The sequence below is a fragment of the Eretmochelys imbricata genome, chromosome 1, assembly GCF_965152235.1.
Source record: "Eretmochelys imbricata isolate rEreImb1 chromosome 1, rEreImb1.hap1, whole genome shotgun sequence".
Lineage (NCBI taxonomy): Eukaryota > Metazoa > Chordata > Testudines > Cheloniidae > Eretmochelys > Eretmochelys imbricata.
In genome coordinates this window covers 137,746,358-137,763,456 of record NC_135572.1, presented here as the reverse complement: position 1 = coordinate 137,763,456, position 17,099 = coordinate 137,746,358, and the positions used below count along the sequence as shown (strand labels likewise).

General features: G+C 39.0%; 1 protein-coding gene across 3 annotated transcripts in view; it reads right to left on the bottom strand.

Annotated features, from left to right (window-relative positions):
* The window catches only part of MOSPD2 (motile sperm domain containing 2), a 62,684-nt gene that overhangs the window by 8,438 nt on the left and 37,147 nt on the right, over window positions 1–17,099 (bottom strand). For all 3 annotated transcript variants that reach the window (XR_013346037.1, XM_077816016.1, XM_077816017.1), the window contains exons 10-12: window positions 7,359–7,471; window positions 5,748–5,844; window positions 4,501–4,597 (exon numbers count right to left, since the gene is read on the bottom strand). Coding sequence is in view for 2 of the 3 variants with exons in the window: in XM_077816016.1 (XP_077672142.1) it covers window positions 4,501–4,597; window positions 5,748–5,844; window positions 7,359–7,471 (307 nt within the window). In the remaining variant the exon portion in view is untranslated. The remainder of the gene's footprint in view (window positions 1–4,500; window positions 4,598–5,747; window positions 5,845–7,358; window positions 7,472–17,099) is intronic.

Here is a 17,099-nt window from a genome sequence, read left to right as displayed (position 1 = left end):
GGCAAAGAGTTCCATGGGCTGACTGTAAGTTGTCTGAAAAAATACTTCTTTTTGTTTGTTTTAAATCTGCTGCCTATTAATTTCATTTGGTGACCCCTAGTTCTTTTGTTATGAGCAGGAGTAAATAACACTTCCTTATTTACTTTCTCCACACCAGTCATGATTTTACAGACTTCTATCATATCCCTCTTTAGTCATCTCTTTTCCAAGCTGAAAATTCCCAGTCTTATTAATGTCTCCTCATATAGAAGTCATTCCACATCCCTAATAATTTTTTTTGCCCTTTTCTGAACCTTTTCTAATTCCAATATATCTTTTTTGAGATGGGGCGACCACATCTGCACACAGTATTCAAGATGTGGGCGTACCATGGATTTATAGAGAGGCAATATGATCTTTTCTGTATTATCAACAATCCCTTTCTTAATGAATCCCAACATTCTGTTCGTTTTTTTGACTGCGACTGCACACTGAGTGGATGTTTTCAGAGAACTATCCACAATGACTCCAAGATCTCTTTCTTGAGTGGTAACAGCTAATTTAGACCCCATCATTTTATATGTATACTTGGGATTATGCTTTCCAATGTGCCTTACTTTGCATTTATCAACACTGAATTTCATCTGCCATTTTGTTGCCCAGTCACCCACGTTTGAGAGACCTTTTTGTAGCTCTTCGTAGTCTCCTTGACTTAAGTATCTTGAGTAGTTTTGCATCATCTGCAAATTTTGCCACCTCATTGTTTACCCCTTTTTCCAGATCATTTATGAATATGTTGAACAGTACAGACCCCTGTGGGGACACCACTATTTACCTCTCTCCATTCTGAAAACTGACCATTTATTCCTACCCTTTTTTCCTATCTTTTAACCAGTTACCAATCCATGAGAGGACCTTCCCTCTTATCCCATGACAGCTTATTTTGCTTAAGAGCCTTTGGTGAGTGACCTTGTCCAAGGCTTTCTGAAAATCTAAGTACACTATATTCACTCGATCCCCCTTGTCCACATGCTTGTTGAACCCCTTAAAGAATTCTAGTAGATTGTTGAGGGATGATTTCCCTTTAAAAAAACCATGTTGACTCTTCCCCAACAAATCATGTTCATCTATATGTCTGACAGTGTCAACCAGTTTGCCCGGTACTGAAGTCAGGCTTATCAGCTTGTAATTGCTGGGATCACCTCTGGAACCCTTTTTAAAAATTGGCGTCACAGTAGCTAACCTCCAGTCATTTGGTACAGAAGCTGATTTACATGATAGGTTACAAACTACACTTAGTAGTTCTGCAATTTCATATTTGAGTTCCTTCAGAACTCTTGGGTGAATACCATCTGGTCCTGGTGACTTACTGTTTAGCTTATCAATTTGTTCCAAAACCTCCTCTAATGACACCTCAATCTGAGACAGTTCCTCAAATTTTTCCACCTAAAAAGAATAGCTCAGGTTTGGGAATCTACCTCACATCCTCAGCCGTGAAGACCAATGCAAAGAATTTATTTAGTTTCTCAGCGATGGCCTTATTGTCCTTGAGTGCTCCTTTAATATCTTGATCGTTCAGTGGCCCCACTAATTGTTTAGCAGGCTTCCTGCTTCTGATGTACTTAAAAAAATTTTTTTGCTATCACTTTTTGAGTCTTTAGGTAGCTGTTCTTCAAATTTTTTTTGGCCTTCCTAATTATATTTTTACACTTCATTTGCTAGAGTTTATGCTCCTTTCTATTTTCCTCACTAAGATTTAACTTCTACTTTTTAAAGGCTGCCTTTTTGCCTCTGACTGCTTCTTTTACTTTGTTGTTTAGCCATGGTGGCACTTTTTTGGTTCTCTTACTATGTTTTTTAATTTGGGGGTACACATTTAAGTTGAGCCTCTATTATGATGTCTTTAAAAAGTTTCCATGTAGCTTGCAGGGATTTCACTTTTGGCACTTTTAATTTCTGTTTTACTAACGTGCTCATTTTTGTGTAGTCCCCCTTTCTAAAATTAAATGCTACAGTGTTGGGCTGCTGTGGTATTTTCCCCGCCACAGGGATGTTAAATTTAATTATATTACGGGCACTATTACCAAACGGTCCAGCTTTTGGACCAGATCCTGTGCGCCACTTAGGACTAAATCAAGAATTGCCTTGCCTCTTGTGGGTTCCAGGACTAGCTGCTCCAAGAAGCAGTTATTTAAGGTGTGAAGAAAATTTTATTTTTGCATCCCATCTTGAGGTGACATGTACCCAGACAATATGGGGATAGTTGAAATTCCCCATTATTATTGAGTTTTTTTTTAAATTTTTATAGCTTTTCTAATCTCCCTGAGCATTTCACAGTCACTATTACCATCCTGGTCAGGTGCTCAGTAATAGGCCCCTACTGCTATATTCTTATTATTAGAGCATGGAATTGCTATCCATAGCGATTCTATGGTACAGTTTGATTCATTTAAGATTTTTACTTCATTTGGTTCTTTCACATATAGTACCACTCCCCTACCAGCCTGACCTGTTCTGTCCTTCTGATATATTTTGTACCCTGGTATTACTGTGTCCCATTAATTACCCTCATTCCACCAAGTTACTGTGATGCCTATTATATCAGTATCCTCATTTAATATAAGGCATTCTAGGTCACCCATCTTATTAGACTTCTAGCATTTGTATAAAAGCACTTTAAAAACTTGTCACTTTTTAGCTGTCTGACATTACATGATGTAATTGAATGGGACTCTTTTTCATATGACTGTTTCTCATCAGATCCTACCCGTATTTTATCATCTTCAATTCTCTCCTCCTTACTAGGAGGTAGAGAATCTCCATTAATAGATCCTCCCCTAAGGGATGTCTCCTGAGTAGTACTACCTAAGGTTAAGGGTTGATGGGTGGTAAAGGGCTTGGGGATCAAAGCCTCATTAAGAAGCTGTCAGCCTTGCCTAGTACTATAAGTTAACTTATCTACTTATACTAACAAAATTATTTACATACTATATACAAAGTAAAATCACTCTCTTAGCAGCATGAAGGAACAGGGCTTCCGACTGAGGCCATGCAGCGGTAAGAGGGAACTGGAGTGGTATCGACCCACACTACCTCTTATACCCGACCTGGGAGCCATGAGGAGACTCACTATGCACTTGTAGGTCAACGGACACTGCTAAGAAACACTTCCAGACTCAGGAGCATGGCATGAATGTGCACCCACATGTGGAATACACACAGGGACTATCACGTGAAGAAGATAGGTATACTGCAACTACAATAGGTATCAAAAACTTGTGAAGTCACACAGGAATAAAGGAGAAAACATATTAAACCGTAGGAATTAAAATTTTCTAAATGGAGACTATTTAGCTAAACTGCAACATGAAAACCTATGCTAACTAACAATTCAAAACATATTTGTTGCTGTTGTTTCACAAAATGGACTTGTTCAATTTGGTAAGGTTTGTAAAAAAGCGGCTGGATAGCAATAGAAGCATAAGACAACAAACTAACAACACTTTTAGTGGATTTATGGTATAATTTGACATAATTACCCTTAGCAAAATTATTTCACCATGTGGACACTTTGATATTAAAAAGAAAATTAAACATAATGATGCATTTTTAATTAGGAATGTTTTAAATGAGAAATCATGAGAAAACAAATATGTCATTTGGAGACATATCTAGCAATGTCTTATGGAAATATAAAGAATGAATTTAGTATTCACTCATGCTAAACATTCCTCTCTAAAATTTGTTAAAAGATTCCATATAATTTAATTATAAAAGAGCTAATAAAGCAGAAAGATGCAACTGCTCTTTGTAGAAATGTATTCCCAAAGCTACTTACAGTTTACTTCCATAACACAAAATATGAATTTTTTCTTTTCCATCAAATATCAGTAAGCAGTACAATTTCAGTATAATTACAAATCACATGGATGAAATATTAACACTGTTATCTGTACTGAATGAAATAAATTGTGTGTGTTTGTTCAACTTCTCCAGAAGCCAACCTCATTTTCATTGTTTCACACTCAAAAACCTGGCACTTTGGTAAAAAGACAGAACTACTGTTAATCGCATTAGTGATTAACAGAACACTTCTCTACTGGATGAAGAAAATAATTCAAACCAAATCAACTCAATATACATCTCTAAATATGATGCTTATTTTAAATCCTTCACTAGGGACTACTGCAACAGATTGAAACAGCCTTCAGCCATTCTTGTAGATAACCTGACTTGGGCCCACCCAATTTTAGCAGCAGAAAGCTTGGATAATGAAGCAGTGTCAGCTGTGATACGACAGCAATACCAAGGGGAAAGAAATGCAGTTTGGGTGTCTTGTTATGTTAAGTAAATCTCCATGGCTAGTCCACTGCTCTTCTAGCAGCCCCCAAAGCTCACGGTGCCAGGAGGTGTGGCCCACAACGAAGTATAGATAGAGGCCAACTCAAAGAAGAGCTGTTAATTATGCATGTACCGCCTGTAGACTTGTTTGAAAATTGTGTTCTATGAGTTTTTACTTACCACCATGGAGGGATACTACTATGTCTACTGATGTACCAGGTTCACAGCTACTATTACTTGGTTTAACTCTATACTTGTCAGGAGCAGTTGTTCTCACCTAAAAATAAAAACAAGCAAGTATATGTCAGAGTTTAAACACATTCTGCCTACCAGCTCTGTTACTGCTAAATTTACAAAAAAGAAGCGACGAGACAGAGTTTGGTGTTCCTGAAATGTTAACAGCCCTCTATTCTTGCCAAAAAATGGAGTAACGAAGACAATAGATTTAAAAAACAAAAACACACCCAACACCCTTTTCCTGTTTGGGTGGAAACATTAGCTTCTAAGTCTACTATTTCTTCCTCTATCAGTTTTGTCCTTCCCTATTTGGTAAAGACTGATTTCTTCTCTCTTGTTTTTCATAAATAAAACTAAAACAACAAAAATACTGAACGTAATACTTGTGAAAGTTGCTAGTTTGACAACTTTGAATCCTGAATCATGTATATATGCAGACAACATATACAAAGTGGTGGTAAACCAAGTCTATGCATACTTAAATTCATTTAATTTCCTGCATTCCTAAAAATATGGCTACTGAGCTGAACATGAAACAGAGACTGCACTTATTCCTCTGAAGATGATCTACTGAGGAATGGATTTTTCAGCAGCTTCGACACAGTTGATCACAAAGTGCTGATGACTTGTTCATGGAATAAACAATAAAAAGTGATCATGTACATAGTGGTTCCCCCTTCGTTCTTTTTAGGGAGGATCCACAAAATCATGAGGTAAAATATTTAATCATTCCTAAATCCTCTTTCATATGGGGTTCTTTTATTGATTTATGCTGTTGACCATCGTGTTTGGTGTTGGTTTCATATGTGACAAATGCAGGCAAAGGTTTGTTTTAATTTCTATAATCTGCTCCCAGACATAACACTGGATGAAACATAAAATATTAGATGACCTACAAAACCTTCAATAAAATAGTCCATTTTTCCCTCTGAATACTAAAATGGAAAAGAAAGAGACCATGGGGTTGGGGGGGGGGGGGAGAAGAAGATCTGGCAATGGCTGGACACCCCAATATGTGTAAGTATACCACCCTTTCATTATTTTTACTGTTAATTATCTCATTTGACCTTTATTCCATGAAAGATTTGGGACTTTACACAAAATCTGCCACAACAAATTTATATTTCTAAACAAATGAAAAGCATGTGGACAGCAAAACAAAACAACGTCTGGACACAAATAATATTTACCTTAAAGGCCACTACATTTTTAGTCACATTTGTCAGAACAATCAAGCATTTTTTTTCTCCAATTTCTTTGGATCCAAAAAATAGTTCTTCTGCCGGACTAATTGACAATAAAATAAGAATAATGTTTATACAAATTTTCATTGAGCAAAATCCACTATTTTTAAACACAAATAATATCTCTCCATCATTTACCGTAACACAAATCTGAGTTTATAGCAACAGAAAAAAAAAGTGCTTTCTATCCACCAGTTACAGTCACTGTAAATTAAGTTCTCCACAGGCAAGCTGCCACAATATTCTGCAGCATGTTTAAATTTGCTAGAATCCAAAGCTGGTAACAGTAAACAGCGTACGTGCTTTCTGTGCACGCGCACTAGGAACTAAAGGTTTGTCTCTCCCCCTCCCCTAAGATTAGTCACTTAACTCTTGATTTTAGTTTTCATAGAATATCAGGGTTGGAAGGGACCTCAGGAGGTCATCTAGTCCAACCCCCTGCTCAAAAGCAGGACCAATCCCCAATTAAATCATCCCAGCCAGGGCTTTGTCAAGCCTGACCTTAAAAACCCCAAAGGAAGGAGATTCCACCACCTCCCTAGGTAGCCCAGTCCAGTGCTTCGCCACCCTCCTAGTGAAAAAGTTTTTCCTAATATCCAACCTAAACCTCCCCCACTGCAACTTGCGACCATTACTCCTTGTTCTGTCATCTGCTACCACTGAGAACAGTCTAGATCTATCCTCTTTGGAACCCCCTTTCAGGTAGTTGAAAGCAGCTATCAAATCCCCCCTCATTCTTCTTCTCTGCAGACTAAATAATTCCAGTTCCCTAAACCTCTCCTCATAAGTCATGTGCTCCAGCCCCCTAATCATTTTTGTTGCCCTCCGCTGGACAATTTCCAATTTTTCCACACCCTTCTTGTGGTGTGGGGCCCAAAACTGGACACAGTACTCCAGATGAGGCCTCACCAGTACTGAATAGAGGGGAACGATCACATCCCTCGATCTACTGGTAATCCTTCTACTTATACAGCCCAAAACGCCATTAGCTTTCTTGGCAACAAGGGCACACTGTTGACTCATATCCAGCTTCTCGTCCACTGTAACTCCTAGGTCCTTTTCTGCAGAACTGCTGCCTAGCCACTTGGTCCCTAGCCTGTAGCAGTGCATGGGATTCTTCCTTCCCAAGTGCAGGACTCTGCACTTGTCCTTGGTGAACCTCATCAGATTTCTTTTGGCCCAATCCCCTAATTTGTCCAGGTCCCTCTGTATCCTATCCCTACCCTCCAGCGTATCTATCATTCCTCCTAGTTTAGTGTCATCTACAAACTTGCTGAGGGTGCAATCCACGCCATCCTCCATATCATTAATGAAGATATTGAACAAAACCGGCCCCAGGATCGACCCTTGGGGCACTCTGCTTGATACTGGCTGCCACTAGACATGGAGTCATTGATCACTACCTGTTGAGCCTGACGATCTAGCCAGCTTTCTATCCACCTTAGAGTTCATTCATCCAGCCCCATACTTCTTGTGGCTTTAAACTGATCAAATTAATTTTAAGTGAACAATACACAATGCAACAAAGCAAACAAAATTATTATTGCACACTATTACCTTATATGTAATAATGGTCCTTTAAAAACAGTTAATGCTTTCTTTGCATTTTTTGTTTTGGAATCTGTTTTGTCATTCTCTTCTGGTTTGGAAATTTGTTCTGTAGAACACACCTGAGTAAAAATAAATCAGAATTATAAAGGAATAAAAAATATGAGTCATACATATTACAATCATGTAGATATTTCTGCAGCACATGGAATGGCAAGATGCTCATTCCACCAAATTTACACGTTACAGACCCTGTTAATCTTTGAGTTCCTTGTAATTTCAATGAATGAACAATATATGATGGGTTTGAAACACACGCACACAATCAGGCTTCTAACAAATTATTTATTTTTAGATATACACACACATATTATACATATGTACGTATGTATGTATGTATGTATGTACGTACGTACGTGCGCACACACACACAGACAAGTTAAAAGCCTGATGCCTCATAGCTTGGAGATTTCTTTAAAACTCTGGACATAGAGCTACCCTAAGTTGTTCTAATTTACAAACCACTGGCCTCATCCCTCCAATGCAGAGCAAAACATTCAAACAAATATCCAAAAATAACAATGATTAAATATGATGTAGGATAGATAAAATAAACTATGATATTGTATTTAATTACATTTTATGGACTTTGCTAAACTCATCTTTGTGCCTTAGTGTTCAAGATATAAAGCAATCATGGGAATTTAAAAAAATGTGATTTGATTAATAAAACTGATGGAAACCTAATGCTGATGATGTGGAACACTGTAGGCACTGCCCTACAAATAATATATATAATGCTTCAAAAGGGGTAATTTACCAAAGCTGAGGGAAATTATGAGCCAAACTGATCTGGATGAAAAGAAAAGTCAGAAGAAGACAAACTCTTTATATAAAACAAGATGTTTTTAAAGTATATTAAAAGTGAAAGAAATCCTAGCGACTATGGGGCTGAAAGAGTATAAGCACCAAGTAATTTTATCTTAAAATTACTAAAAGAAACACAAACCAAATTATCAAAATTGAGACCTGGGAGAAACAAGAATTAAATAGATGGAATTACTACCTAAGTGTTTCTCATGCAATTTGTTCAGAAAAAAAAATTCAAAAGATTAACAGCAATTATGAATCATTTCATTATACTAAACTCAGAGGGTAGTCCCACTATTTACCACCAAGAGTTCTCTTTCAAGCACTAGGGAATGGCATGGAAATCAATAACTAAACTTGATTTTGAAATAAAGAAAAATGTTTAAGAATTACGATGACAAAAAGAAAACAAAAAAAAAATATCAATCAAGAATGAATATGCAAATAAGTTACAACACATAAAAACACATACAGAGGGACCTAGACAAATTGGAGGATTGGGCCAAAAGAAATCTGATGAGGTTCAATAAGGATAAGTGAAGGATCCTGCACTTAGGACGGAAGAACCCAATGCACCACTACAGACTAGGGACCGAATGGCTAGGCAGCAGTTCTGCAGAAAAGGACCTAGGGGTGACAGTGGACGAGAAGCTGGATATGAGTCAGCAGTGTGCCCTTGTTGCCAAGAAGGCCAATGGCATTTTGGGATGTATAAGTAGGGGCATAGCGAGCAGATCGAGGGACGTGATCGTTCCCCTCTATGCGACATTGGTGAGGCCTCATCTGGAGTACTGTGTCCAGTTTTGGGCCCCACACTACAAGAAGGATGTGGATAAATTGGAGAGAGTCCAGGGAAGGGCAACAAAAATGATTAGGGGTCTGGAACACATGACTTATGAGGAGAGGCTGAGGGAACTAGGATTGTTTAGTCTGCAGAAGAGAAGAATGAGGGGGGATTTGATAGCTGCTTTCAACTACCTGAGAGGTGGTTCCAGAGAGGATGGTTCTAGACTATTCTCAGTGGTAGAAGAGGACAGGACAAGGAGTAATGGTCTCAAGTTGCAGTGGGGGAGGTTTAGGTTGGATATTAGGAAAAACTTTTTCACTAGGAGGGTGGTGAAACACTGGGATGCGTTACCTAGGGAGGTGGTGGAATCTCCTTCCTTAGAAGTTTTTAAGGTCAGGCTTGACAAAGCCCTGGCTGGAATGATTTAGTTGGGGATTGGTCCTGCTTTGAGCAGGGGGTTGGACTAGATGACCTACTGAGGTCCCTTCCAACCCTGATATTCTATGATTCTATGAAAAGAAAAGTGAATAAATGAGTGATACAAGGTATTCATGCTTGAAAAGCAACTTTCAGTCTGACATTCTAAAACGAAAGAAAATCAAAATAAAATTCAATTAACTATGTGAAAGGACTAGTATCACAGAAGCGAGTATAAGATTCAAACACCCATGAGAATCAACACTATTCAAATTGATTACTTCTTAGAACACTAAACATATCAAATGGGTGTGTTTCCCATTGAGAGAGACTAACGGTTAAGAAACCGCAACAATTCAATAAACATACTTAAGAACATAGTACCTCAAAACCAAATGTAAATTTAATTAAAGTAAACTAGGTTACAAAACTATGATTCAACTTAATATCAAGAGTCTCAAACTAAATAAAAAATGATAAAATGGGATAATACACTTGAAAGTACTCCCAACTTAAACAAGGCTAGTTAAACAACTAGTGATTCTTAATTGTGTTTTAAGAAACCACAGTTCTAGGACTAATCACAGAATTTAACAAGGTAAATACAAGGTCATGTGACAATTACAATTCCATATTGTTTATATACATATGCCTAGCTGAAGATTACAACAATATGAAAGAAGCTGAGGTTCCAATAACTTCATACATATAATACAATTGTTTCAACAGCACGAAGTGGATACTTTTAGTTCTGGGTTGTGACATTAATAGGCAAATGTTTAATTTGGTGACGGGGCTAAAACAGTTCATTTAGGAAGAGTGTAAGGTGAAAGCTGAAATTAGCAAACCAAAATTTGGTAAGCTTGAGTTAGGTGCAATGAGGTGCTTTTGTCATTCAGTTTATTTCCATGAGGGATTCTCTATATGAAGGTATGTTTGGTCACAGACAGAACACACACAAAAAGTGTAAGCACGGACAAAATATGATAATTTGGGAATCACCCCAATGTTTGGCTTCTGTTTGATATTATGGATTATGAAATGTTATTAAAAATTGCTACATCATGAATGCTTCACTTTATGAGGATCCACCATTACTGACAGAACATGCACCAGGTGCACTACCGAGGACAAAAGGAAGGTATTTAAGGCTAATGATGGGGCAAAGGTTATGCATAAGAGAAACTGCATCTCAAGGGAAAAGCTACTTCCTCCTCCATTTTCGGGGAGGGTTGTGGCGGTGGTGGTGTTTTTTTAAACAGTGGGAAACTACCAGGAGACAGAACAAAGAAAGCAGCTGAGTAGGAGGGGTTTAAATAAGAAAACACAAAAGAACAGAAGTCAGATTGCTGTCTCCTCCTACCCAGTGCTTCCTCTTGCAAAGTCACAGAAAACGGGGAAGGACTCTCTGAGGGAGAAGCCACCCAACATATGACCGCCTGCATGAAGCGGTGAAACTACCTACTTTACTGGACAGAGACAGCCCCAAGGAACTCTGACACAAGCCCAGAGAATGCTCTGGAATGGTGAGGAAATTGAGGAAGGGAAAGACATGTACAGTGTTTCTTTTTGTAGACCTGTACTCTTGCCCTTTATATGATTAAGAGCAGTTGCGTTAGGCGATGGGTGTGACTACAAGCTGGGGTGTGACTCACAGTGCACGTCCACAGACTTATGCTAGATCTCATTAAGCTAGCGCAAGTACAAATAGTAGTGTAGCCACAATAGCATGGACAGCGACAGCAGCAAAACAGCTTAGCCATGCCAAGTATGTACCCGCTGGCTTCAAGTGGGTTTTCACTCAGCCCAGCTAAGCTGTACCTCCACTGCCCATGCTACCGCGGCTATGCTACTATCTATACTCATGCTAGCTCATGAGCACTAGTGTGAGTATGCATGCACAAGCTGAGAACCACAGGCTTAGCTTGTAGTGTAAATGTAGCCTTAGGTACTAGGCAAAGTGCCAGTGTGTGCTGAATGCTTTACAACTACTGTGTTGCCTCTTAAAAGAGTTAAACTAAACCGGAAGCTTCACACCTTTGGGGTGGAGTTTTGGGAGAGGGTGTACTTAAATATGGGGGAGTCTGAAGGGTCAGTGACTTACCCAGGGGATGTAGGCAGCTGGGCAGTGGGTTCCAGACGGAAAGTCCGTGGTCTGAGAGCGTGCCTAGGGACCCCAAGATTGGGGCAGTGGCTGGACTCCACTCAGGCTCTAGAAGATTAAACACCAGGGAATCCAGGGACAGAGACGCTTAAACTCCCTTCACAGTAGTCTGGTGGGTGGCCAGCAAGGGGGGGGGAGGGGGGGCTGACCGGATCTATGGCAGAATGGTGGCAGTGCTTGGGATTAGTGTAGTAGTACAAGAAGCTTTTAAAAACACTTTTGCAAGGGACTTCACTTCTGCCGTTAGTCTGAAAGCCAGGAGCAGATCTTTCAATTGCCTTGGGTAAAAATAGCTGCCAAATATGAATTAGGAACAGCTCAGGAAAGAGCAGATTCTGAGCCTGTGTGCACAGTGAAGTCTGGCTTCTGCTGATCAGAAAAATTGGGAGTTGGTGGCCGTATTGCACAATATATTATGGGATGGATGGGGCACCTGCTCCAAACCAGGGGCAAGACTAGATCCATTTTTTTCCCCCTACAGGGCAGGCACGTGATCAAAGAGATTGTGCCATGGACAGTTCCCAAGATGGTCAATAAGACGTAATGGTGATGACGAGAAGCCCAGAGCTGTAGAGGCTGGAGCGAAGATCGCTTGTGAAGGAGAGACAGATGGCGTTGATGGCACTGCTTCACTCCTGTGCCTGGAGGCAGGATGGGACACTCACTCCAAACCAGGGTCCCTTCTCCTACAGGGCATGCAGGTGACCAAGCATATGGTGCCACAGATGCTCCAGCAGACATAGTGGCAAGGGGGATAGGTCCAGAGCTATGGAGGCTGGAGTGGAAAAGGCTGCTTGTGAAGGAGAGAGAGATGGTGCTGTAGGCCTGGCATCAGAGCGAGCAGACAGAGCAAGAGGGACAGAAGCTTGTTGACCAGGACAAATGCCACCAGTTCAAAATAGGAGAAGAAGGTCAAGTCACATTCATGGGACCTAGGAGGAGGAACATGAGGGCATACCTAAACAGGTGTTAGCAGGCAAATATATGTGGGTATGGCGAACCCCTGTTGATCCCTTTCCTGGCATAATGAGGGAGAAGATTTATACGATGTAGATAGGAACTGACCTATAAAGTTCTCATGTAAATGGTGTGATCAGTGGAATTGTTTAATAAATGTATGAAGTTTGAATTAATAGTAACAGTAGACAGTCTAAAAATGGGGCCTCAGAACATACCTAGAATACTTGAGTACCCCTACTCTGTTTTATTTATTTATTTATTTATTAAAACAAGGGAGAAATATGACAATTTGTCTGTAGAACCTATCATCATGTCAACCAGGAGTTGTTATAAAATGTTCCTCTTTAAAACTGCTCTACCACAAATGCCTCTCTGTATGTGGCTCCACCATTGCTGGCAGGACACGCACCATTGCTGGCAGGACATGCATCCGATGAAGTGAGCTGTAGCTCACGAAAACTTATGCTCAAATAAATTGGTTAGTCTCTAAGGTGCCACAAGTCCTCCTTTTCTTTTTGCGAATACAGACTAACACGGCTGTTACTCTGAAACCAGTAACACTGCAGCCTGAGGACAAAAGGAAAGCACTTCAGGTGCAAAAGATTATGCGAAAAAGAGTAATGACATTCCAAAAAGAAAGCAGCCAGGTGACCAAGAAGGGTTTAAATAAGGAAACACACAACCAAGGAAGCCAGATAGGAAGAGGAAGCACTGGATGGGAGAAAAAGTTACAGATGATGAAGAAGGAGACTCCATTAGGGAGAAGCCCCCACAACACCTACGAGCCTGCATGAGGCAGGGAAACCCTCTCTCTTTCCTGGAAAGAGTTGGCCCCAAGGACGTCACAGGTACTCTGACCCCATCCAAAGAAGGCTCTGGAGTGGTGAGGAAACTGAGCAGGGAAAAGTGTGTACAGTCTATTGTTTTGCGGATCTGTACTCTCGTGTGCTTTATATAATTAAGCAAAAGAGCAGTTGTGTTAGACTCTGGGCAAAGTGTCAGTGTGTCTTGAATGCTTTACAACTATCATGTTGCTTCCAGAGAGAAACTGTAAGTCAGAAGCTTCAGACCTCTAGGGTGGAGTTCTTGGAGAAGGTGTTTATGAATGGGACTGTCTGATGGTTCAGCAATGTGCTCAAAGAGGCTAGGCACCTTAACAGTGGGTGTCAGCATTCAGAAGATGCCAGATAGAAGGTCTGTGCCTCAGTGTGCCTACAGACTCTGAGACTGGCTTAAGCCTCCAGAAGGTAATATAAACACCCAGAGATCCAGGACACAGAGGTTTGGATTCCCTTCACAGCAGTCCAGTGGGGAGCCAGCAAGGGGGCACTTGATGAGATTTGTGACTCAAAGTTGATATGCAGAAAAGTAAAGTAATAACACCACAATGCTCTTTGTATTTGAAATAAACGAAGGCAAACCAGTAATAAAGTTACCACACAAAAATGGAAATGAGGTGAGTATGGAGCATGAAGTATTCACACATGCTATTAACTCTTTAGTGAGAAATACACAACATAATCAAGATCAGTATACAAAAGTATTCTAGATTTTATAAACACACAAATTACGTTTGAAGTGAGGTTAGAAGAGCGCTCTTGTGAACACACACACACACACACACACACTTTAATGGTCACAGAAGGGAGAGATCGGAGGATTTCTTCAACGAGCAAGTAATCATACACATTTGCAGATGCATCAAGCTGCCAGGAGTGAGTGACAGATACAGTACAGAAACAAACAAACAGTGATTTGAGTATATTAATCAGCTTTTAGTGGTGCTTAAATTTAGGGATTAAAATTTTAACTGGACAAAAGTTAACCAAACACGCTCACAAAGATATGACACCGTATAGTTTCAGATTTTAGGCAGCACGCAGCAAGACAATTCTGAGTTCAAGATTAATTCTTTAAGCAACAAAATAACTTTAGTAAGCTCGGTGACTATTAGATCAGCCTGAACATATAAAAAAGCACTATAATTGTAGGAGGATATTATATCGCAAACTAGATGAAAAACAGACAACTGAATTAAACACTATAGCAATTTAATTACAAGGTGTTAGGTTTAATTCCTGTAACAGTCCAGTTATGGCTCTTCGAGGATTTCAAATGTTAAGGCTACTTCAGTGCTCTCTTTTCTTTCCTGTTCCGAGTGTAATCTTGCTTGATATCTATTTGGAATCCGGTATTTCAGTAGCATCCGTGGAAGTTAAGTTTATTAATTTGGTATATTTCAATATATAAATCCCATCAGCACAGAGGTCTGGATTTAAAGAAACAAAGGTCTGAACTTCAGAAGAGTTCAGTATTCTAGAAAGGCAATACCTTTGTTCTCCAAGGCCAAATTCTGACTTCCTTCAAAGTATCTTCCTATGGCATCTCAGAGATAAATATTAATTTTCAAATCATACTCTGCCATCTGTTATCAGAGGAGTATTCTGGTGTGGTGATGATCTTTTCTTGGCATATTTGCTCTTTAGGAAAGCTCTCTTTCCCAAAGCTGCTTATTGTTATGACCTTGGACGTTAAGGTCCAAGACCCAAGTTCTTGTTCATAAAGGATTCTGGTTAAAGAAAATCATTCTCTCTCTCTCTTGAGAGAGTGGAGTCAAACATTGAGCATTTCTCACGGGAAGCAGGACTCAAGTGAGTGTGTTTGGGACTTTTGGACCTTTGGATGAAGACTCACCCTCGGGATTGCTTAGATAAAAGACAAAACTCCTCAACTGTATTTAGCATCTCTTTTCATACATTAATTCCATTCAGCTGTAATGGTGGGCTAGCCCAGCTCTAAAAGGAATTAGTTTATTGACACTACCACCTTCCATCACATCACAAAATTTGGGGATATACCCATCTCGGGTTGCAGATGATAAATGTATCAATTAGACATATCAAAGCATCATTGCACGTTTCCTACCCATCCAGTAGGTGGCATCCAAGCTTTAGAAAAGTTAATCTTTCCAAGTGCTACACAGTAGAACCTCAGAGTTACAAACACCAGAGTTACAAACTGATCAGTCAAGCACACACCTCATTTCGAACCGGAAGTATACAATCAGACAGCAGCGGACCCCTCCCATCCCCTCCGCCCCCCAAAGCACAAATACAGTACAGAACTGTGTTAAATGTAAACTACTAAAAAATAAGGGGGGGGGGGGGGGGAGTCTAAAAAAAGATTTGACACGCTAAGGAAACTGTTTTGTGCTTATTTCATTTAAATTAAGATAGTTAAGCAGCATTTTTCTTATGTGTAGTAAAGTTTAAAAGCTGTACTAAGTCAATGTTCAGTTGTAAACTTCTGAAAGAACCACCATAACATTTTGTTCAGAGTTATGAACAACCTCCATTCCCAAGGTGTTGATAACTCTGAGGTTGTACTATAGTTCTTTTCCTGGAGTTTAATTTCTTATTTGGAATTATTAATTAAAAATATAATACTAACAGAATTGCTTGAGAAGCCTTTTAGCTTTATTCTCTGTTGCTAACTCTTCTTGAAACATTTAATCAGATAAAATTTTCCTATATTTTGTTGTAACTTGGTGACTATATTCTTGAAGTTTTCTTTCACTTTCAAGTTTTAAAGATTATTCTTTCTTCTTTCACTTAGCTGTAATTTGGGAAGAGTTTATCCCATCTTTCAAGTGTAGGAAAGAATTCTCAATTTGATTCTAGTTTTAAACAACTTCCAAGTTCATTATAAAATAACCTAATTTCAAACTATTAAAATATTCTAGCTATTCTAGGCACTGTCCTTGATAACATTAGTAAAATAAACAAGAAATCTATTTCTAAAACTAATAATATTGTCTAATATTAAATTCCCAACTTCTATTCTCAAACTTCGCACAACATTCCAAGTGCTGAAATGTTTATTCACACACTTACAATCACTTATGCTAATAACTTGAGTATAATCCAAAAGGGATAAGAATATTTACTTACAAATATAATGCTTATAACAAACTTAACTCTATACAAGTTGGTTTCATTACAAGAAAGGAATTCAAGTTTATCACCTTGAAACTTAACTATGAAGGCAATAGATTTATATGGTTTCAGTGGTTCCTTGTTCTCAGGATAGCTAACACATCTGGGTAGGATTCTAATCTCAAAATCTGAGACTCTTTGGTGGAAAACGTTGATATTAAAAACATGTAAGGAAGTAAAGCGGAAAGTATTTAATTTACAAAGATGGCCCCCAGGATGTCTGGTTGGTTCACACAAGGCATGTTTCCAAAAATAAATTTGGAAGGTTTGTTTACCTTCAGATATCCTACAGTTTATAGTCTTATCCTTCCTTGGTAGCATCATGTTATTGCTTCTTCATAGCTAATAGGAGCAGTATTTACCTCAGTATGGAGCTTAAATTACAGCCTTTTTGAGAACTTGTATGCAACTTTGTAGGAGATGGAATAATTTATTTATTTTAGGATTAAACCTAAATGTCTGTTGACCCTACATCTTACTTTCCAATTTGGTTAACATATTAGTTCATCATCATAGATTATCCAAAGGGTCAGTAAAAATTTAAGAAAAAAAAAGGG